At 43.7% G+C, this 22,920-nt stretch overlaps 1 protein-coding gene across 4 annotated transcripts in view; it reads left to right on the top strand.

Moving 5' to 3' along the window:
• The window catches only part of LOC115207645 (FYVE, RhoGEF and PH domain-containing protein 5), a 50,859-nt gene extending 32,449 nt beyond the window's left edge, over positions 1-18,410 (top strand). For 2 of the 4 annotated variants that reach the window (XM_029774944.1, XM_029774940.1), the window contains exons 6-20: positions 1,479-1,630; positions 3,207-3,363; positions 8,393-8,483; positions 8,655-8,705; positions 9,777-9,835; positions 11,572-11,643; positions 11,844-11,912; positions 13,848-13,931; positions 14,224-14,303; positions 14,433-14,529; positions 14,784-14,921; positions 15,142-15,381; positions 15,507-15,635; positions 16,087-16,241; positions 16,431-18,410. In XM_029774944.1, the coding sequence (XP_029630804.1) occupies positions 1,479-1,630; positions 3,207-3,363; positions 8,393-8,483; positions 8,655-8,705; positions 9,777-9,835; positions 11,572-11,643; positions 11,844-11,912; positions 13,848-13,931; positions 14,224-14,303; positions 14,433-14,529; positions 14,784-14,921; positions 15,142-15,381; positions 15,507-15,635; positions 16,087-16,241; positions 16,431-16,467 (1,611 nt within the window). In that variant the 3' untranslated portion in view covers positions 16,468-18,410. The remainder of the gene's footprint in view (positions 1-1,478; positions 1,631-3,206; positions 3,364-8,392; positions 8,484-8,654; positions 8,706-9,776; positions 9,836-11,571; positions 11,644-11,843; positions 11,913-13,847; positions 13,932-14,223; positions 14,304-14,432; positions 14,530-14,783; positions 14,922-15,141; positions 15,382-15,506; positions 15,636-16,086; positions 16,242-16,430) is intronic. The other 2 variants (XM_029774941.1, XM_029774942.1) reach the window with 2 other exon arrangements.
• Positions 18,411-22,920: the final 4,510 nt, after the last annotated feature.

The raw sequence follows: 22,920 nt of genomic DNA, 5'->3' as shown, positions 1-22,920 counted from the left end.
CATGGCAAAACGTCTACAATTGCAGGATATTACCTTTGAAATCTCGCTTAGGGCCTCCAAAATGCTACAGGCAGCACTGCTCATACCCACCTATCAGGCATGACATTCAACCATGTTTCATCATTCTGTTGCATAATGCATAAAAGCAACACTGGTCTATAATAATTATTAAAGCTGGAACCGCAGTAAAGATACATTTTTAGATTGGTAAGGGATATTCCAAAGTGGGTTCCCTCTCCAACAGACCTACCCCCCCCCCCCCCTCCCCCCACACACACACACAAAAAAGAACACTGTCAGTGAGAGTTGTAAGAAAACATACTGGCAATTGTTCCATTGTTTGATAAAGAATAACACAAATACAAAGAATTTCCAGACACTGTCCCCAAATGGAAAGTGAAGATCTTCTTCTGAGGGTTCTTCTCCAGGGCTTTCCCAATGACAGGTTGAGTATACAGTATGTTACTCAGGCCTGAATTTTGATGTCTTTATAAAATGTGTCTCTCAGGTTTGACTAAGCTTGACTGGCTGTTTAACCAACTGTCTAATGCTGTCATTTGACCTGGTATGGCTTTATTCAATAGACTGGGGCCGAAAGGAGATTAGAGAAGTAGAGGGTAAAGCTGCTGACCTGTGTAGGGACTTAATGAGCTGTGTGCAGGACAACAGTGTCCGTCCCTGGGGAGCGGACAGCCAGGACATAAAGTAGCAGGTCTGCTTCACAGCAGCAGTGATGAATGCTAACTCAGATGGGATCGATAGTAGATGATGAACGGGAGGTGCTAAAGTAAAGTGTCATACTTGTTTTATGTCTGCAGTGTTCTAAAACTGAAATTGATGAGGTCCAGACGCTTGTCCTTGTAGACACATTATGGCTTTATATTATAGATGGTGTTCGCTACCAGACAACCATACCAGGAGGGAGAATTGATATTAGTTAAGTATTTTGACACCTTCAATCGATTAGTGAGCTTTCATGTTTTCCCCAATTGTTGGAGTAAATAAATGTCCCTTCTCATGAGCATTTCCTCCTAGAAAAGTGCCATAACTCCACTGCCGTTTCAGCCTCTGTGGTCACACTGACACAGCCACGTTTTAAAGGCTTACTGTGGTTATGAACATATAAGTAATGTCAGTATGTTGAAAAATGGTAGGGTTGTGGTCAGCAATGTATCAGCAACCAAAGTCATTATGTAACCCAACAACTGGTATGTAACTCAGGTCCAACACACCTTTTCCTGAGTGGTTGGACAGGCAGAGACCACAGAGGAACACAGACTAATTTTATACTGGATTAGGGGACAGGAAGAATGTTAAGCTCTAGGAGAATCTGACCCATCACCCCGCTACCTCTCTCCCTCCTTCCCCCTTTCCCCCTCATTCTCCCCCTCCCTTTCTCCCTCTGTCCTTTCTCCCTCCCTCCCTCCCTCCCTCCCTCCCTCCCTCCCTCCCTCCCTCCCTCCCTCCCTCTCCTGCAGGACTTCAGGGCAGCAGTGTTGGAGGCGGTGGGGGAGGATGGGGAACCTGTGGTGGAGGAACAGAGGCTGTGGGAGATACTGGGCACGCTCCCTGAGGTCTACATACTCCACAGCAACATCCTCACCGAGCTGGATGCACGCATCAGACAGTGGTGAGACATACAGTAGATAAAACACAGTGGGCATATGACAGTCTATATGCACTCATAGAAAAATACCCACAGACTTGTAAACTCCATAGAATAAAGCCTGGACAGTTTTGCATTTCAAGCACATCAAGTAGAATGATTGTAAATGGTATATTACCCTACTGTATATGTTTGTCAAATCAAATTGCGTTTGTCACATGCGGCGAATATAACGGGTCTAGACTTTACCGTGAAATGCTTACTTACGAGCCTTTACCAACAATGCACAGTTAAATAAAAATTAAAATTCTAACACGAGGAATAAAATACACAAGAATGGAGCTATATACAGGGAGTACCAGTACCAGATCAATGTGGAGCTATATACAGGGAGTACCAGTACCAGATCAATGTGGAGCTATATACAGGGAGTACCAGTACCAGATCAATGTGGAGCTATATACAGGGAGTACCAGTACCAGATCAATGTGAAGCTATATACAGGGAGTACCAGTACCAGATCAATGTGGAGCTATATACAGGGAGTACCAGTACCAGATCAATGTGGAGCTATATACAGGGAGTACCAGTACCATATCAATGTGGAGCTATATACAGGGAGTACCAGTACCAGATCAATGTGGAGCTATATACAGGGAGTACCAGTACCAGATCAATGTGGAGCTATATACAGGGAGTACCAGTACCAGATCAATGTGGAGCTATATACAGGGAGTACCAGTACCAGATCAATGATGGAGCTATATACAGGGAGTACCAGTACCAGATCAATGTGGAGCTATATACAGGGAGTACCAGTACCAGATCAATGTGGAGCTATATACAGGGAGTACCAGTACCAGATCAATGATGGAGCTATATACAGGGAGTACCAGATCAATGTGCAGAGGTACGAGGTATTTCAGGTAGATATGTGCATGAAGGCAGGGTAAAGTGACTAGGCATCAGGATAGACAATAATTAGAGTAAAATAAAGAACAGAGTAGCAGCAGAAATGATTTGTGTAAGTGTGTATGTATGTTTATTCAGGAGCTCAGGAGGTATTGACATATTTCTCTGTGTCACAGCTGTGAAAAGGAGCAGACCAAGATGCAGCATTTTTGTTACACATATTTATTATAACCATGAAACGTGATGCAATACATAAATACTTTAACTAACAAAAACCAACAAACCGTGACGCAGAGAGGAATACACACTACTCAAAAGATAATCACCCACAAACAACATGAAGAAACACCCCTACTAAGTATGACCTCCAATTAGAGGCAACGAGTACCAGCTGCCTCCAATTGTAGGTCAACCCAATAAACCCCAACATAGAAATAGACAAACTAGAATTACAACATAGAAATAGAAAACATAGAACACAAAAAACACATCAACACCCCCTGTCACGCCCTGACCACTCTACCATAGAAAATAACAACTTATTATGGTCAGGACGTGACACTCTGACCATAATTCAATAATTTCCCTGTCAACTGTTATTCAATAACTTACCTGTCAACTATTATTCAATAACTTAACTGTCAACCAACCTGCCAAACCTCAACATGATTCTATTCCCCATCACCAGGGAGGAGAGCCAGCAGGTGGTGGATGTTATCCTGTCTCATCAGGAGGAGTTTGCTGTGTTCGTTACCTATATCTCTGAGTATGACCGCAGCATGTCCCTACTGGCAGAGAGCTGTAAACTCAACCCTGCCTTCCATGACATCGTCAAGCAGTTTGAGGTAAGAGGCTGGACTTAGTTTGAGCTTACAGACTACTTATTAAAGTGGAAGTCCTCTAACTAAAAACTCAATGTGAGTTTATAGTCTGAAAACTAATCTCTGCATATGCAGACTCGGAAAAATCAGACCTGAGTCTTTAGCTACTGTACCTGCCAGTCACATGCATGTTTCTCTGTGAGCAGAGGGATTTACTATAACAATGTCTTTATTCAGGCAGGAGTTCCCTGTTCCATTTATATAGCAGCTTTAGTTTGTTATCCAGACTCCACTGGGAGTCAATGGCCTTTCCAAACTCTATTCTGCTCTGCTCTCCTCTATGGGACTGACCTTTTCAATGCGCTACTCTCATGTTTGATACCTTTCAAAGTCCGAACACATACCTTTTTGTACTGTGAATCCCTTTATCTTGACTGCCAACAGAACGTAGGAAGTAGTATCTGAGAGGATGTCGTCAAACTATATGCACAACTCCATAGTAAGCAAATGACTTCTCTGTTGAGTAGGGAGATATGTAATCAAGGCCCCTAATGATGATGATAGGAACCATTAACCATGGCAGAGGATATTAAACATGCTCTCAGATAAGACCATTGGGATGCAACAATGGATTTCTCATTTCCATTCCAGGCATGGTCTGACCTATAGACTTGATTCAGTGCTCATATAGTGGAAATCTCTCACATGCTCCAGGTTACCTAGCTTACCCTGTTATGTCCTATTGATCGGTAACAGTAGAGTTAGCAGTTCGACTTGTAGAATGCTTGTTCATCTTTGTGCAAGAATAATGCACTATTTCTATGTTAAATTGACATTTGTGTTATGAAGTAATTCAATTAATTTACCACATTAAATTTAATCACCTCAAGTTTCATTAGAATTATGTTAATTTTGGAAATTAGTCTTGGCTCTACATGCTACCAAGATTCTACCCAAGACCGCCCACAGATATGCATAACATACTGTTTCTTGCATATTTATCAGTTAGCGGTTCCTCACCATATTTTGATGCATAGTGATTGGTGGACATAATGATTCTACGCATCTCAATGGTGATTAGGATCACAACCCGACAAGGAAGCAACTGTCTCAGAACTCATGAATATTCAGGAGCAGCTGCCCTCACCAGAGATACTGTGGTTCCACAGTACTATGATAGGACAGGCAATGTAGGTGAGCGCGAGAGAGAGGCCGAGGCAGAGGCCAGTTGGCTACAGCAAAAAAATTATCCTGCAGCAGGATACAGGAAATGTGGAAATATTACATGGATTATAATTCATGGACATTTTTCTAGGGGTTTATATTTTTTGTAAGGAAAAATCAAGTCAAATTTCAAAGTGGAAATTACAAACTTCAGAAGCCTTTTTAAACCTCAAATACACTACACGTTTTAACATTTCTGCATTGCAGGAAATCCTGCAACATGGGGATCAAATTAAGATCGTGCATCTGTAGATAAAATAGAAATTTCAGTAAATGCATGACAGAAACAAGCAGAAAGCAAATCTAGGGTTTTTTGCTCAAATATGAATACTGAGGAATATTATGAATATGAATGTTATTCCTAGTTAAAAGCTTTTACTAGAAATAACATCCCCGCTGCCTGGCTGTGTAGTGGTGTGGGGACTGCCAGGGGACTCCTTCTGTGTGACCTCCCTGTAATGTGACACACAGGGCTCTCTGGGACAGTAGAGACCAATGTCACAGCCAGAGTCACAGACACACAGTTGAGAGAGACAGTAGGCCTAGTTTATCCTACTATTTATCCTGCTATGGCAGTTTAGCCAATGATCAATGCAGGAAGTGGTTGTTATTATGTCAGATGACCATGTAGATGATTTATGTATACTTTATATCTCTTCCTAATTGTTTTTTTTTTTTGTTAATTTTGATATCTTAAAGGAGTTTGTCCTTCATATTATTTCATCTGCTCTCTCTCTCTCTCTCTCTCACTCTCTCTCTCTCTCTCTCTCTCTCTCTCTCTCTCTCTCTCGCTCTCTCTCTCGCTCTCTCTCTCGCTCTCTCTCTCGGTCTCTCTCTCTCTCTCTCTCTCTCTCTCTCTCTCTCTCTCTCTCTGTATCTCTCTGTATCTCTCTGTATCTCTGTCTGTGTACTAGTGAGGGAAGTGGAGGGTTAAGCTCTTTAAGCATTGGTCCAGCAGTCTTGTGTTGTGGGGTGTAATTTCATTGTGGATGTGGTGATGACAGTGATGAAGTAGCTACGGGCTGTGATCAGATCACCATAGGACCTTACAGGATTAGCCCCTCTTCAGCCAATTTGTTGTTTACTGTGCTGCTATATACAACGGCCAATGGTGTGTGTGTGTTTGTGTGTGTGTGTGTGTGTGTGTGTGTGTGTGTGTGTGTGTGTGTGTGTGTGTGTGTGTGTGTGTGTGTGTGTGTGTGTGTGTGTGTGTGTGTGTGTGTGTGTGTGTGTGTGTGTGTTTTATATGATATTGAACGCTTGTGTGCTTTTGTTTGTGTCTAGGTGTTTGTGTTCCCTTGAAAAGAAAACACAGGTGTGTGTGTGTGTGTGTGTGCGTGCGTGCGTGCGCGTGCGCGTGCGTGCGTGTGCGCGTGCGTGTGCGTGTGTGTGTGTGTGTCTGTGTGTGTGATGCAGCAGGTGCGCAGAGAGAGATAAAGACAGTCCGATGGTGTGAAATTCCAGTATAGGCAGCTGGGCAATGAGGCAGACACAAGCTAATTAGAGATGCAGCCTCCTTTACAACTCCCCAATTAGATCAGCTGTGTGTGCAGCCACTGAATCAGCTGGCCGTGTGTGTGTGTGTGTGTGTGTGTGTGTGTGTGTGTGTGTGTTTGTGTGTGTGCGCACACTGGCATGTGAACTGCAGACATCTTCTCTCTTTGGCTCACTAACCCAAACAACTACTCACTAATTATCGTCTTTGGCTCACCACAGAAGCCACTTCCGCCTTTCAATTGGATCACAATTTATATGAACAAGCGACACTTGAGGAGCTGGTGTTCTGTCCGTAAGGTTTTATGATGGGATGTTGTTATTGAACAGGAAGGGGAACATTTTAAGGGTAATCCAAAGAGAAAGGAAACCACACTGAGCGAATGTATTGTAGTATTTTATTGGGATATTCTTCCTGGGGTCGAACAGGAAACAAAACAACAACAAAAAATACATAATATACCTAATATAATATACATAACACTACATAAAATACATAACACAACATAATACTACATAATGCTATATAATACTACATAATATCCTGCCTCTGCCTCATGCTTCAGAAAGAGTAGATGGCTCCTGTCCTATGAGCCGTTCTGGCTCACACTAGCCAAGGCTCGTGCAAGGCCACCCACCTATATATTATAATGCATAATACAGTACAACATATATCAAAATGTCTGTCTCTTCACAGTCCTCGTTGTGCCGTAAGGTGTTCTTTTATCTGTTTTTTATCTGTTTTTATTGCTAGCTTGAGTTACCTGAGGTGGCTGAGATTTCCATGTAGTCATGGCTCTATTTAGTACTGCACGTTTCCCAGTCTCTGTTCTGGAGCTGGGGACTATGAAGAGACCTCTGGTTGCATGTCTTGTGTTCTACCGATGAGTGTCCAAACTGTGTGCCAACTGCTTGAACAGATGGTTCGGTACCTTCAACACCTCACACAAAGACCAATAGTGATGCAGTCAATCTCTCCTCAACTTAGAGCCAAGAGAGATTGACATACATGTTATTGGAATTCACCCTCCGTGTACATCTAAATGCAATACATGCTGCTCTGTTCTGGACTAACTGCAATGTACCAATGTCCCTCTTTGCCGCACATGACCAGTATATATTTTATTGTCGTAGCCGCCGTGTATACTGTTTATTCATCAGCGTACATAGACACACAGGCATTATTCAAGGTCAGTGGAAGGTCTTTAGTTTAGTTTAGTTTATTCATTCAACCATTTAAAATAAACAAGCACACATATAACTTGAAAAAGCCATACATGCACATGAATAAAACCATAGAGGATAACACTAAATAAAGTCTGGGACTTATTTCCATTGTGGTCCTCTTGAGACAAGATGGCTAGACAAGATCGAACACAATAATAAAACAAAAACATAGAAGAAGAACATCTATCTCATCATTCCAGTTACATCATAGGGGTTATTCATATGGGCACAGAAGACTTCAAACATATTTTATATTTTTAAGCTGCTCAGAGAGGATGTTGTTTTTATGGGCAGAAGCAACTCATTCCATTCTGAGGCTCCAGTATACAAGAAAGTACCTTTCACAGCATTACTCCTGAACCTGTATAAGCACACATCAGCAACACCTGATGTGGTGCTGTGATTGTGTGCATCCCTAACACGAGGAAAGTAATCACTTAGATATCTGGGTGCAGGACCATAAATACTCCTGTAAATCAAACCTAGTCTAATCTGGGACACCCTAGACTCAACAGGCAGCCAGTTTAGTTCCTGAAAGCAGCTCCTGCCTATGTGAGTACGTGGACTCACCTTCAATTACTACCCTGATCAGCTTATTCTGGGCTATGAGTTGCCTCTGCCTATAAAAACAATATCCTCTCTGGGGCGGTAGGTAGCCTAGTGGTTAGAGCGCTGTACTTGTAACTAAAAGGTTGCAAGATTGAATCCCTGAGCTGACAAGGTAAAAATCTGTCGTTCTGCCCCTGAACAAGGCAGTTAACCCACTGTTCCTAGGCCGTCATTGAAAATAAGAATTTGTTCTTAACTGACTTGCCTAGTTAAATAAAGGTAAAATAAAATAAATATCTGGAGCTTCCCCTTCATAAGTTTAGATAAGCCCCCAAACCAGGAAGTACTATCATAGTCAGCTAGGCTTAAATTGAAGATGTGGAAAACAGGAGTCGCAATGACATTTGAACCGAGGTCACTTATGTAGAGTAGTGTGTGCATTGTATTATCTATGTGCTTGTGTGAGGTTGTGTGTTTATTTCTGTGCGCAATGCGTGTGTGTATGTTCCACAGTTAAGAATGCGAGCATATATTAACCTGACGATGTGTTTGTGTTCAGAAGCAGGGCCCAGATGGACCTCAGGTCCCACTGCGGCATCAGCTGCTGCAGGTCATTGCGAGAGTCCTCCAGTACCGCATGCTGCTCACAGGTACCCTACACTCACCTCATGATGTACTATTGCAATATTGTAATACTAACTTTCATGTGCATACCCTATCATGGCTCTCCACCTTGAATAGTGTTTCAGTATGTGGCATTCTATACCTTATTAACCAGTTTATGTTTTTGACTAATTTGTCTGTGCCATCATTTTTTCTAGATTACTTAAACAACCTTTCCCCTGATTCTAAAGAATATGAGGATACACAAGGTATAGTCTTACTCTGTAGTTTCTCCAATATACGTTAACAATTCAGTTGTTTCTTCAGCAGTCAAACACACACACACACACACACACACACAGACACACACACACACACACACAGACACACACACACACACACACACACACACACACACACACACACACACACACACACACACCACACACACACACACACACACACACACACACACACACACACACAGGCTGTTAGATACAATGTCAGAGGATAGTTGTTCAGGGACAGACAGAGCCGTGTATACCGTAATTTCCGGACTATTAAGCGCACCTGAATATAAGCCGCACCCACTGAATTTAAAAAAATAAATATATTTTGAACATAAATAAGCCGCACATGTCTATAAGCCGCAGGTGCCTACCGGTACATTGAAACAAATGAACCTTACACAGGCTTTAACGAAACACGGCTTGTAACAAAAAATAAATAGGCTTTAGCGAAACACGGTTTGTAACAAAAAGAAATAGGCTTTAACGAAACGGCTTGTAACAAAAAAATTAAAATTAGCAGTAAGCTTTAGTTGTCTTTTTACACTGAGTCAATTCCTCACGCTGCTGTTTCCAACGTCTTGTCATCGACTCATTAAGACCAAGCTCCCGTGCAGCAGCTCTATTTCCTTTTCCAACAGCCAGATCAATCGCCTTCAACTTGAAAGCTGCATCATATGCATTTCTCCGTGTCTTTGCCATGATGAGGGTGACAAAATGACTACCGTAATCAGAATGATGGGAAGTTTGAGGGCACTCGATTTAATCTAAACAGTAAACAAAAAAGTTGTTTGACCTTAACCCATTCGGCAATTTCATTGGTCTAATGAAAGCTTCATGCCGCCAAAAAACTGAGCACGTCACAGAATGTGTTTTTTTGGAGAAAAAATTATTGAAAGTGGGAAAAATCCATATATTAGCCGCGTCATTGTTTAAGCCACGATGTTCAAAGCGTGGGAAAAAAGTTGCGGCTTATAGTCCGGAATTTACGGTACTCCCAGCATATTGATGTGCATTAACCCATTCTGTTTCTCTCTCCATTCTCTGTTTCAGCTGCCTTAGTAATCGTGTCAGAGGTGGCAGACCAGGCTAATGACAATCTCAAGCAAGGGGTAAATCAGTGTGTATTGGTGTTTCTGTATTTATTTCAGACTACTGTGTACATTTGTTCATGCAAGTGTTTGCTAGAGGTATGACAGCTCAGATTTCAGGTTTTCCCTGTGTAAATCCTTCTTCATTCTGGATGACAACACTATTGTGAGTGAAACCACGTCAATGATCTTGGAGACGCCTGTCTCTTTGCTTTCACTGGGCTCTGTTGCCTATTGATTAATGAGAGGGTGAGGAAAGATGATGTCATCAAAAGATCCCCGGTGCATCGTAACAAAGGGTGCAGTGTGAGAGAAGACATGACGTACATTGTGAAGCACACACACACCCTCACACAGATCATCCTAAAACAGATCATCTCTCCCGTCTCTCACATAATCCTTACCATTTCTCCCGTCTCTCACATAATCCTTACCATCCCTCCTGTCTCTCACATAATCCTTACCATCTTTCAGGATCCCTCTATCTGCTCCACTCCCTTCAGGATCCCTCTATCTGCTCCACTCCCTTCAGGATCCCTCTATCTGCTCCACTCCCTTCAGGATCCCTCTATCTGCTCCACTCCCTTCAGGATCCCTCTATCTGCTCCACTCCCTTCAGGATCCCTCTATCAGCTCCACTCCCTTCAGGATCCCTCTATCTGCTCCACTCCCTTCAGGATCCCTCTATCTGCTCCACTCCCTTCAGGATCCCTCTATCTGCTCCACTCCCTTCAGGATCCCTCTATCTGCTCCACTCCCTTCAGGATCCCTCTATCTGCTCCACTCCCTTCAGGATCCCTCTATCTGCTCCACTCCCTTCAGGATCCCTCTATCAGCTCCACTCCCTTCAGGATCCCTCTATCTGCTCCACTCCCTTCAGGATCCCTCTATCTGCTCCACTCCCTTCAGGATCCCTCTATCTGCTCCACTCCCTTCAGGATCCCTCTATCAGCTCCACTCCCTTCAGGATCCCTCTATCTGCTCCACTCCCTTCAGGATCCCTCTATCTGCTCCACTCCCTTCAGGATCCCTCTATCTGCTCCACTCCCTTCAGGATCCCTCTATCTGCTCCACTCCCTTCAGGATCCCTCTATCAGCTCCACTCCCTTCAGGATCCCTCTATCTGCTCCACTCCCTTCCGGATCCCTCTATCTGCTCCACTCCCTTCAGGATCCCTCTATCAGCTCCACTCCCTTCAGGATCCCTCTATCTGCTCCACTCCCTTTAGGATCCCTCTATCTGCTCCACTCCCTTCAGGATCTCTCTATCTGCTCCACTCCCTTCAGGATCCGTCTATCTGCTCCACTCCCTTCAGGATCCCTCTATCTGCTCCACTTCCTTCAGAATCCCTCTATCTGCTCTACTTCCTTCAGGATCCCTCTATCTGCTCCACTCCCTTCAGGATCCCTCTATCTGCTCCACTCCCTTCAGGATCTCTCTATCTGCTCCACTCCCTTCAGGATCCCTCTATCTGCTCCACTCCCTTCAGGATCCCTCTATCTGCTCCACTTCCTTCAGAATCCCTCTATCTGCTCTACTTCCTTCAGAATCCCTCTATCTGCTCCACTCCCTTCAGAATCCCTCTATCTGCTCCACTCCCTTCAGCTTCCAGCAGCACATCCCTTTCCGCCGCCCTCCTTCTCATTCACAAACAGACAAGGAGAGTTTCTTTCTTTCTCCATCTCTCACAGGAAAATCCCTCGTTCTCTCACTCTCCTATCTTTGTCTCTCTCTCTCCCTTTCTCTCTGACACACAGGAGAACTTGCTACGGCTGGTCCACATTGAGTACAGCGTCAGAGGCAAGAGAGATCTACTCAAGCCAGGAAGGGTGAGATCAGTCTGCTTCTCTCTCCTCTCCATCTCTGGACAGTGTTACTCTGTTCCACAAACATAACATAAACAGTGAATAATACCAATCTCAGACCGTGGCCTACTAGGATTCCCACACAGGAACTAAAAGCCCAGTGATACTACAGTATAGGCAGCCCCTCTTGCTAACATCGTCTCTGTTTCTCTGTGTGTTTGCAGGTGTTTGTGAAGGAAGGCACTCTAAGGAAAGTGTCGAGGAAAAGCAGACAGCCCAGACACCTGTTTCTGGTAACTACTACCTACTAGCTTAAAATGCATTTAATAAATAAAGATCTTTAGGGTTACGGTATATTTGGGAGTGTTATACATTTTCATAAACAATGTGGGATGGCAGTATCAAATGTATGTGAACCGGAGCATATCTTGTATCATTAGAACTATAACTTTCACTATCTAATATTTCAGTTTCACACCTGGTGGTTATTCTGATCATAGAAGGGTGGGGTCTCATCCAGGCTGGTAGAGGCAATCAGATATAGAGGGAGACAGGGTGAGGCAGAGAGAGGCAAACCTTGGAGGCCTAGAGAGACAGAATGTATTGGGAGGCAGGAGGACAAGGCTACAGGGCCCCACCACACCCAGCCAGGGACCTCCCTCTCTCAGGGCTTGTTTTTGAGGGCCCTGCTTCCTCACAGGATGTTTGGTGTGGGTTACTGGATGCTGGCTTCCTGTGCAGAGAGGGGACTGACAGGGCTGTGAAGGCCAGACACTTTGTTGGATGGGGGAGACATACAAACACAGTCTTAAGGAAGTAGATGGGACAGAAGAAAAGTGTATGAATTATTAATGTGACATTAATATATTGTGAAATTCGGTTGTTTCTTCAGCAGTCAAACACACACACACACACACAGACACACACATACAAACACAGTACTATAGACAATAACGCTTTTAACACAAATCATCTGAACAATTCAAGAAAGAGAGAATAGGAATCAGCGAGATGGGAGATGAGAGGTAGAAAGGCCCATTGAGGAGCTATTTTCTTTCTCTGCTTCTTCACTTCCTTCTTCACTTCCTAGTGTCTTCATGTCTCTCTCTCCATGTGTCTTTCTAAACTGGGTTGTTTATGAGTGATGGTTGAGAGACTGATGTGTGTGAGTAACTGGGTAGCTCCTCTGGAGTAGATGGCTGGAGAGGGGCAGCAGGTGTAATATATGGGCCTTTAAGGAAAGTCCAAACAGAGAGGATGAAAGCCATCACTCACTTAGTGAAACTGAGGAACAGCGCTCAACAACCATCAAGGCACTGTCATGGTAACCAGAGGGAAGTCTTAGAGAGGAGAGAGCCATGAGTGAAGGAAAGGATTAGGGGAGGATGGAGAAGAGAGAGGTACTGTCACACTGTCTTCCTCTCTTCTACTTGAAGCAGAAGAGAGGAAGAGAAACGTGTTGGGAAATTGAATGTGTAGTAGTTGGGCATCTAATGCATGGTCAAAATGGTGTTTGTAGGTTGTACTTGGTACACATCTCTTGCCTGGGGTCATTTTGAGCAATCTGTATGTGGTGAGTTTGCTGCTGAGAGTGAGTGTATGAGCCTGAGGCAGGGTGGCATAGGCCTGCAGTGTGAGCACCACTAGAGGTCACAGTCAGGACTGTAGGGTCACGTGCTGTTTTGTCCCTGCTGAGCTTGTGTTGTTGTTATGGTGGCTGGTTCCAGAGCCTCCACCCAGACCAGGCATGCTCTCAGAGCAGCTGGGAGCTGGAAAGGAATGGGCAGAGAATTCCTGGATGCTGCCTTATGGGCCACACAGGTTTAGAGCAAACATGATGTGTGACCAATGATGTCACCACTTTTGTCCCACTCTAAATGAGGCCCTTTAACACAATAGGCTAAAGTTCTGAGGATTACAGTACATTGGGTGTGATGAGCAAATAAACGTTGGTGCCTTTTTATCATGTAGGCTTTGTTGTGTGTTACATGGGAATGTCTGGTTTGAGTGGTAAACATGTGAATAACATGGAAATCCAAAGCTGTTTTTGTGTGACTCAGATTCCCCATGAACTGCAAAAGCTTATAGTGCCCCCCTGTGGCATCAGAGTTACACTAGCCAGATATTTGAATGAGATATACATTTAAGGCTGGCAGGTAGGCTTTCCATGCACACAATAAGCTATGATTGTAACCATCCCTCTAACCCTCTGCTTCTGTCTCCACCAGATGAATGACGTGATGCTGTACACCTACCCTCAGCAGGATGGTAAATACAGGCTGAAGAACACTCTCTATCTGTCTGGGATGAAGGTGAGTTCCTCCCCCTCCTACAGAGATTACCTTCCCTGACACTTTACCCCTGACCTATGGCTGTGTCAACAAGTCTGGTCTGGTCTGTCTGTCTGTCTGTCTGTCTCTGTCTCTCTCTGTGTGTGTGTGTGTGTGTGTGTGTGTGTGTGTGTGTGTGTGTGTGTGTGTGTGTGTGTGTGTGTGTGTGTGTGTGTGTGTGTGTGTGTGTGTGTGTGTGTGTGTGTGTGTGTGTGTGTGTGTGCTCACTGTGTGCTGAATGTGCTATGCTGTGCTGTGTGTCCTGTTCTCCCAGGTCAGTATACCCGTCATAGACAACGTGCTCAATGCCCTGAGGATCGAGGTGTCTGACGTCACCATCACCTTGTCAGCCAGGTGAGTCAAAGCAGAGGGCACCTGTCTGGGGCTTTGTACAAGGCTTGTCCATTGGTTAGATACAGTATTTATGTATATATGTATAATTATATGTACAGCCTCAACACATATCTGTTTCTGTGTCCCTAGCTCCTGTGGAGAGAGGGAGGACTGGTTCCACACGCTTAGTCGGGCCATAGCAGACCATGCTGCAGGCCTGTGTACTTTTGGTGGCCCCTGCAGTGAGGTAATGAGTTCACCCCTGAATGACTCAGTACAGGACATACCGTTGAAGCTCACTTGTATAAAGTTTAACGTGTGAAATGTATAAAATTCAATTAAGGTTGTTAATGTTATTGTAACATTGTTGTTATGTTATTGCAACATTGTCGTAACGCTGTCATAACATTGTGGTAACGTTGTTGTACCGTTGCGGTGACGTTGTTGTAACATTGTTGTGACAATGTGGTGACGTTGTGGTAATGTCGTTTCCTCATGCAGGGACGTGAGAAGCTGTGGATGGCCCTGGGGGAGGCAGCTCCAGTGCTGGTGCCCGTGTCTCATGTGATGATGTGTATGAACTGCACCTCTGACTTCAGCTTGACCCTGAGGCGCCACCACTGCAACGCCTGTGGGAAAGTGAGACACACACCTTACTGTAGGCGTCCCTCACTCCTACTGCTGCTTTAGGACCCCTCACTCACACTGCTGTTACAGGACAACATCCTGACCCCAGCCCAACCCACTGTTTTACATTATCCTGCCAGAAGGACGCTCTTTACCTATGCTTTAACACTCCCCAAATCACCCCTCTCTCTCCACTCTCACACCTGTTCTCTCTCTTTCTCTCCAAACCCAGGTTGTGTGTCGTGCCTGCTCCAGGAACAGGTATCCTCTGAAGTACCTCAAAGACAGAATGGCCAAAGTGTGTGACCACTGCTACGGTGAGCTCAGGAAGATAGGTGTCAGTATCTCAGGGGCTTGTGGTAACTCCAGCCCCTGCACCCACCGGGCCAGTCGGCCCCTCTCAGCCGTGTTCCAGAGCCTACAGCCCCCAAGCCTGTGGAGAAGCAGGAAGAGCACCTCCCCTCTCAACCAGGTCTGCAATATTCATTACATTTGACCTTTGACCTATCAGTGTAGTCATGACGTTCTGCACTGATGCAGGGAGCTATGGTAGACCCAGCTAACTTCCTGGCGTTGACCTGTGAGTCTTTGTTACAGGTGGCATTGAGGGCTGAGGGCTCGGCCATGAGTGGCAGCCTGCAACGGCGTAAGAAGAGCAAGAGGAAGTGGAAGAGGCTGTGGTTCATCCTCAAAGACAAGGTGCTCTACACCTTCACAGCACGCGAGGTGAGGGGGCACAGAGTCTCCCACACCAGCCCCAAACAGACACATACACACACACACCGTTAATATACTCACAGTATGCCCATGTTAAAAGCTTCTACATAGTCTCTGTGCTCTCTTTCTCTTTATTTTTGTACTGTTTATTGTGTGTTTTGTATCAAGCTTTGTAGCTACCATTTTGAATAAGCAGTATCATTAACAACTGAACTCATGAATACAATTGTATCAGTTAGTTTCCATGCTTCTCAGAATGTTTTACAAATGTCATTGGTATATACAGCTGAGTATGTGACTTGTCCCTTATGAATGTCTCTCCCTCTCTCTCTGGTTGTTATTATGTCAGATGACCATGTAAATGATTTATGTATACTTTATATCTCTTCCTAATTGGTTTGTTTTTTTTGGTTAATTTTGATATCTTAGAGTTTGTCCTTCATATTCTCTCTCAACACAGGACAGGGTGGCATGTGAGAGTCTGCCTCTGCAGGGTTTCACAGTGAAGCTGACAGAGAGGCCAGAGGGTGAGGAGAGCTTCAACGTGTTTCAGCTCTACCATAAGAAGACTCTATACTACACCTTTAGAGCAGATGACCAGCACACTGCACGCAGGTCAGGATAAACACACACACACACACACACACACACACACACACACACACACACACACACACACACACACACACACACACACACACACACACACACACACACACACACACACACACACACACACACACACACACACACACACACACACACAGGTCCATGGTGTTCATGTAATTCACTTGTGTTTCACAGGTGGGTCAATGCCATGGAGGAGGCCACAGTGTTATAACATCTGCCTGTCTGCACAGACTGACCCTGCTGTGCATCACCTACCTACGCTCTCTGTCCTGGTTTATAGCTGTCCCTCACAATGCCTCACACTTATTTTCTCTTGAAGTACATTGAATATCATTCTTATAATCCATCCCTTTAATGCACTGGATCAATTCTCACTCTGGAAGAATACACGTTTCTGTGCAAGAGCATCTTTGACACGGCTGCCATCTACAGGCAGAAAGAAGATCATGCAGACTCTGTGTTGGGCAAACATCCAAGCGTGAGGTTACTGCTTGGGAGTCTCTAAGGTGAAAACCTCTCAGATGAGTATACTGCATGCCACAACATGCCACAAATTCTGCTCCTGTGACTGAAAGCTCATAGACAATGTGTTTTTACAACTTTTTCCATTGACAGCCTCCAGTGCCATGTACTTTCACACAGACTTAACTTTACTTTCTGACACTCTTTTTCTACCATGGATGTGTATGTACATAGAACAACTTTGTATGGGTTTTGTTTTTGATATCGTAGGCTTTTTGATGCTGTTAAAACAATACCAAGTTAATATGAACAGCTTATGTATTGTATGAGAACATGTAAGAGTCATGTCATATTTGGAATATATAGTGTAATATTCAATTCACATATTTTGAAGTGAGATATAATAATTATTTGTACAGAAATGTTATTACATGATGTTTCAATCGAGAGCCATTTTAATCATATCTTGTCCAATGTATTTTCTGTACTCCATGTAAACGCGTTTATTTTACACCGTAGGTTTACACCTGTAATAACAATGACAGAATGTGAAATGTTACAGACAGTATTAGTATTATTCAACAAAATATCATTTTGAAGTATATTTCATAGCTGAATGTATAGTTTTTAAACATTTTTAAAAGGGTGACTGCATTGTTAGGGGCCAACAGTTTCCACTTGAATGCAGTGCCATGTGTTATGGCTGAAAGAATGTGCCTGACGTGACATTATTATCCTTATTATCATTCATTCAAATTATAATTAATCGGTTTTGGGGAGTAGTGAACTGCATGTAGTTTAACTAGTAATTTAACTATATTTTGCAGTAGCTTGGTGGTAGTTGAACTAAATTCAAATGTAGATAGTGTTTTCAGTAGTTCATAACTTGTAGTAATTTTGTAATATGTAATTTTTATGAGGATCCCCATTAGCTAACGCAGTAACGCTAGCTAATCTTCCTTGGGTCCAACACCAATTAACAAGACATTACAAACAACCACAATCAGGACTTCACAAACATTCCACAAGTAGACAATACGGATAATTAAAATACCTGACAGGAAACACATTTAACATTCAGTTGATGTTTTCTATTTCCTGTCCAGTCATATGGTCTATCACATTAGATGTTATTTTAGGTGGATTTACTTTTTGCCTGAGAAATATGGATTGGTAAAAAGTTCCATTCAGCTATAGCTCTATATAAAACTGTAGATTTAAGGCGATTTGTCCTTGGCTTGAGTTGTTTTAGCTGCCCTGAATTTGCCTGTCTGGTTTGGTGGTTATGCGTGTTGCTAGTATGTACTAATTGGACTGAAAAATACTGTGGTTTTTTGAAAAATATAACATTCCTAAAGAAAATCAGAAGACTAGATAGTAATTTGTTTTTAACGTGAAGCCATGAGAGATTCTGATGCATTTTAATAATATTAATTCGGTTAGAGCAATGAAGAGATAATCTGGCAGCCCTGTTTTGAGCCATTTGGAGCTTTTTTATATCTTTCTTTGCTGCAGATGACCATATAACCGGACAGTACTCTAAGTGTGATAGGACCAGGGATTGAATCACCTGATTCAGAGTGCTAGATGTTACATACTCTGAACATTTTCTTGTAACAGCAATTCCCTTACCCATCTTAATAACAATATTATCTATGTGTTCTGACCATGATAAAGCTGCATCCAACATGATGCCTAGTAGATTTGTTTTGTTCACTTGCTCTACATGTGTTCTATTCATCAACACATTCAATTGGGGGTCATCAGCAAGCATATATCTTCAACCAAATACAATACATTTAGTTTTAGAAATGTTCAACACCAATTTGTTCATATCAACCCACTCAGACACCATTCTTAGTTCACTGCTCAGTACATATGTTAGCTCATTACATTCTGATGCTGCACTATACATTGTAAAGTCATCAGCATACATGACCACTCTTGATTTGTTCATTACTGAAGGTAGATCATTAGTAAATATAGAGTAGAGCAGTGGGCCTAGGCAACTTCCTTGAGGAACACCACAATGTATATCTTTACTATTTGAAAAGCTACCATTAAAGAACACTTTTTGCCTTCTCCAGGATAGATAGCTTTCCATCCAGGATAGAGCTGCATCCTTAAAACCATAACATTTGAGTTTTCCTAGTAACAGTTCATGATCACATCAAAAGCAGCACTGAAATCCAGCAACACTGCACAACTAACTTCCTATCATCCATACTATTTAACCAATCATCTGTCATTTGTGCTAAAGCCGTACTCATAGAATGCCCTTTGTATGCATGCTGGAAACCCGTTATTAGACCATTACATGAGAAATAATCCTTGATTTGTACAGATACAATTTTTTTCCAATAATTTACTTAACACAGGCAGAAAGCTTATAGGATGACTGTTAGGATCAGTGAATGCAGATTTTTTTATCCTTAGGTAGTGGAATAACTTTTGACTCTTTCCAGACTTCTGGGCACACCCCATACGTCAAGCACTTATTAAAAATATGAGAGATTGGGGTAGATATTTGGTTAGCTGTAACTCTGTACCAGGTGACTTGTCATCCGAAAGAGACAACAGCATCCTTTCTGCCTCTTCCCTTTCTACTTGATGAAATTGGAACCTGCATTGCCTCTCCTTCATAATACAATCTTTTATAGATTGCATCAATCTTTTATTTTATTGTAGTGGTGTAACTAACTACTGAAACTACACACTACATGTTTTGCACAGATAAATGAAAATATGGGTGAAGTAGGCAGTCATTTCCTTTTCGGCATCAGACCTTCGTAATTCTCACTTGAAATATATTTTGGGGTGTTTAATAGGTTAAATTACACATTATGTTAACATATGACCCCAAAGTGATCTCTTCTTGTAATTTGTAGTCATTTACATTCTCAGATTTACATATAATACTTCTTCACAAAGTAGTTGTAGTGAACTACTTTATTAAAGTAATGTTACTTACGTAAAATATATATTTTTTAAGGGTAGCTTTAGTGTAACTTAACGTCTTTCAGTTTAAAGTAATTGGTGGCTTGGTAAACTCTCTTTTCAGAGTAGCTTCCTCAACACTACAATTAATTATGTCTTATGTGCCAATCTCATCCAGGTAGATATATAAAAGAAAAACGCTCTAAACTTATCAAAGAGAGTCCTATTCATTTATATAACATCCTATCACCTTAAATCCATGTGATTCCACTGTGTCTTTTTGCAATCACTAAAAAATATGTGGAGGTGCCATGTTGATGCCTTTTGACATGCTGTTTTTTGCACTGTACTGTCCAATTCATTAACAATTAGGTTAATACCATAATCTAAACACTCTCAACTACATTGTATTATTATTGTATATAAATTACATATAGAAAATTACAGTCTTCATGAAAAAAAACTGATGCAAAGAAAATGGTAAAACAAAAAATACCTATATGTAATGATCGTCTGGAAGAGGGGACCAAGATGCAGCGTGGTGAGTGTTCATATTGAATTTTAATAATACAAAACATTTGAACATAAGACACAAACGAACGCCAACAGTTCTGTCGGTGCAAACCACACAACAGAAACAACTACCCACAAAACCCCAAAGGAAAACAGGCTGCCTAAGTATGATTCCTAATCAGAGACAACGATAGACAGCTGCCTCTGTTTAGGAACCCTACTTGGCCCAAAACAAAGAAATACAAAAACATAGAAAAAGGAACATAGAACACCCACCCAATGTAACACCCTGGCCTAACCAAAATAAAGAACAAAAAACCCCTCTCTATGGCCAGGGCGTTACAGTACCCCCCCCCCAACCCCCCCCCCCCCCCCCCCCCCCCCCCAAAGATGCGGACTCTGGCCGCAAAACCTGACTCTGAAGAGGAGAGTCCGGGTGGGCCTTCCTACGGTGGTGGCTTCCGTGCGGGATTCCTAATCATGGCTTCCGCTCCATCGTGGCTTCCGCTCCACCCTCGGCTTCGCCCACTTAGGTGGCGCCCCTGGCTGCGCCGGAGGACTGGCGGACGTCCCTGGCTGCACCCGGCTGGCGGGCGACCCTGGCGGCTCCGGCGGCTCCGGGCTGGCGGGCGGCCCTGGCGGCCCTGGCTGGCGGGCGGCCCTGGCGGCTCTGGCCCAGGATTCACCAGGCTGGGGAGACATGAAGAAGGCCTGGCCCTGGGCGCAGGCATAGGACTCACCAGGCTGGGGAGACATGAAGGAGGCCTGGCCCTGGGCGCAGGCACAGGACTCACCAGGCTGGCGGCGGCTCTGGCGGCTCCGGACAGGTGGGCGGCTCTGGCGGCTCCGGACAGGCGGGCGGCTCTGGCGGCTCCGGACAGGCGGGCGGCTCTGGCGGCTCCGGACAGGCGGGCGGCTCTGGCGGCTCTGGACAGGGAATGCGCACTGTAGGCCTGATGCGTGGGACTGGCTTTGGAGACGCCAGACTAGTAACACACACCTTCAGGCTAGTGCGGGGAGCAGGTAGAGGACGTAATGGAGAGAGAGTGCGAGAGGCAGGCACCTGAAAAGCATGGGTAGTTGACTCAGGCCTCACCCCTGGTCCAGCCGAACTACCCGTGTGCCCCCCCAAAAAAAATTGGGGGGGCTGCCTCTCGTTCTTCCCGGGTAGGCTCCGATATCTTTCGATCACCTGGCCCCATGTCCAGTCTTTCCTCCCAATCCACTCCTGATGAGACCAGGTGTCCATCTCCTCCCGTGCACGCTGCTTGATCCAGTTGTGGTGGGTAGTTCTGTAACGATCGCCTGGAAGAGGGGACCAAGATGCAGCGTGGTGAGTGTTCATATTGAATTTTAATAATACAAAACATTTGAACATAAGACACAAACGAACGCCAACAGTTCTGTCGGTGCAAACCACACAACAGAAACAACTACCCACAAAACCCCAAAGGAAAACAGGCTGCCTAAGTATGATTCCTAATCAGAGACAACGATAGACAGCTGCCTCTGATTAGGAACCCTACTCGGCCCAAAACAAAGACATACAAAGACATAGAAAAAGGAACATAGAACGCCCACCCAATGTAACACCCTGGCCTAACCAAAATAAAGAACAAAAAAACCCTCTCTGTGGCCAGGGCGTTACACTATATCAGTTTTAGCACCAACAGTCGATTTTCAAGAGAAACATTATTTGCATTGCTGTTATTTTTAGAGGCTGATGACATTACTCTTTTCTAATTCTGCTTCTTTGAAATCATACGTTAACTGACTATCCTGTCAGACTTGTTAGACTACATTTTACAGTAGTCTGTTCAAAATGCAGCTTGTCATACACATCATGGGTATGTCCTGTATATCTACACTTAGCCAATACATGTTTGTTCTTCATACCTGTGTTTATGGGTTATATCAATACTGTTATGGGATTGTACCTCTAAAATGCATATAATTCGGCATTGTAAATGAAAATGTTGATGTACAGTATGTAGTTAAAAAATACAGTAAATAAACTCATCAGAAAATTATTTCCTCTGTACTTAAGACAAACAGAGAAAGAATGTATATTTGATTAGAAACAAGTGTTGCAATTGATATGACAGAGATACTGGGACTATATAAATAACAAAGTCAGTGGGACAGTCATCATAAACAAACTGATACCTGTGCAGGTGTTTCTCGACCCATAGAGCTTGAGCCCTGTCTACTGCTAGAAATAGCAGTAGACCGAAATAGCCTCAGAGAAGACCTGCAATCTGGGGAGGGAAAGACCTTAGATCTTTAGAGGGGGAGAAAGATCTGAGGGGCTGAGCACAGGGCAGGGTGGGGCAGCGGTCAGTTCAGTGGGTGTGCGTCAGTCAGGCAGTTGGTTCTTTGTCGTGGGCTGGCTATGCTCCTCATCCTCATCCTTACAATCAAGGACGAGCTGCTCATACCCCACTTCTACCCTGTAACCCTTCACATCCCATATACCACTCTAACCCACAGATGGTCTACTGCTGACCCAAACGCGTCTCTTTTCCCTCCCAAATTAAGTTAGCCGAAACCACACCCTGTTTATCCTAGGGGCGTATTCCAGCCTCAAAAGTCTGCATCATTGGTCAACTGCATGAGAGCAGTGATTGGATAGATTCAGAGAGCCTCCGCATGCCGTCAAAAAGTGTGCTATCAAAAAGCTGGGGTCCAAACTCATGGTTGATAAGCAACAAAACCGTCATTGTCCATTTGGAAGACCCATTTGCGACCAAGC

The sequence above is a fragment of the Salmo trutta genome, chromosome 14 (genome assembly GCF_901001165.1).
Source record: "Salmo trutta chromosome 14, fSalTru1.1, whole genome shotgun sequence".
Classification (NCBI taxonomy): Eukaryota; Metazoa; Chordata; class Actinopteri; order Salmoniformes; family Salmonidae; genus Salmo; species Salmo trutta.
Note: the sequence above shows the minus strand (reverse complement) of the source record. Positions and strands in the feature narration are given on the sequence as shown.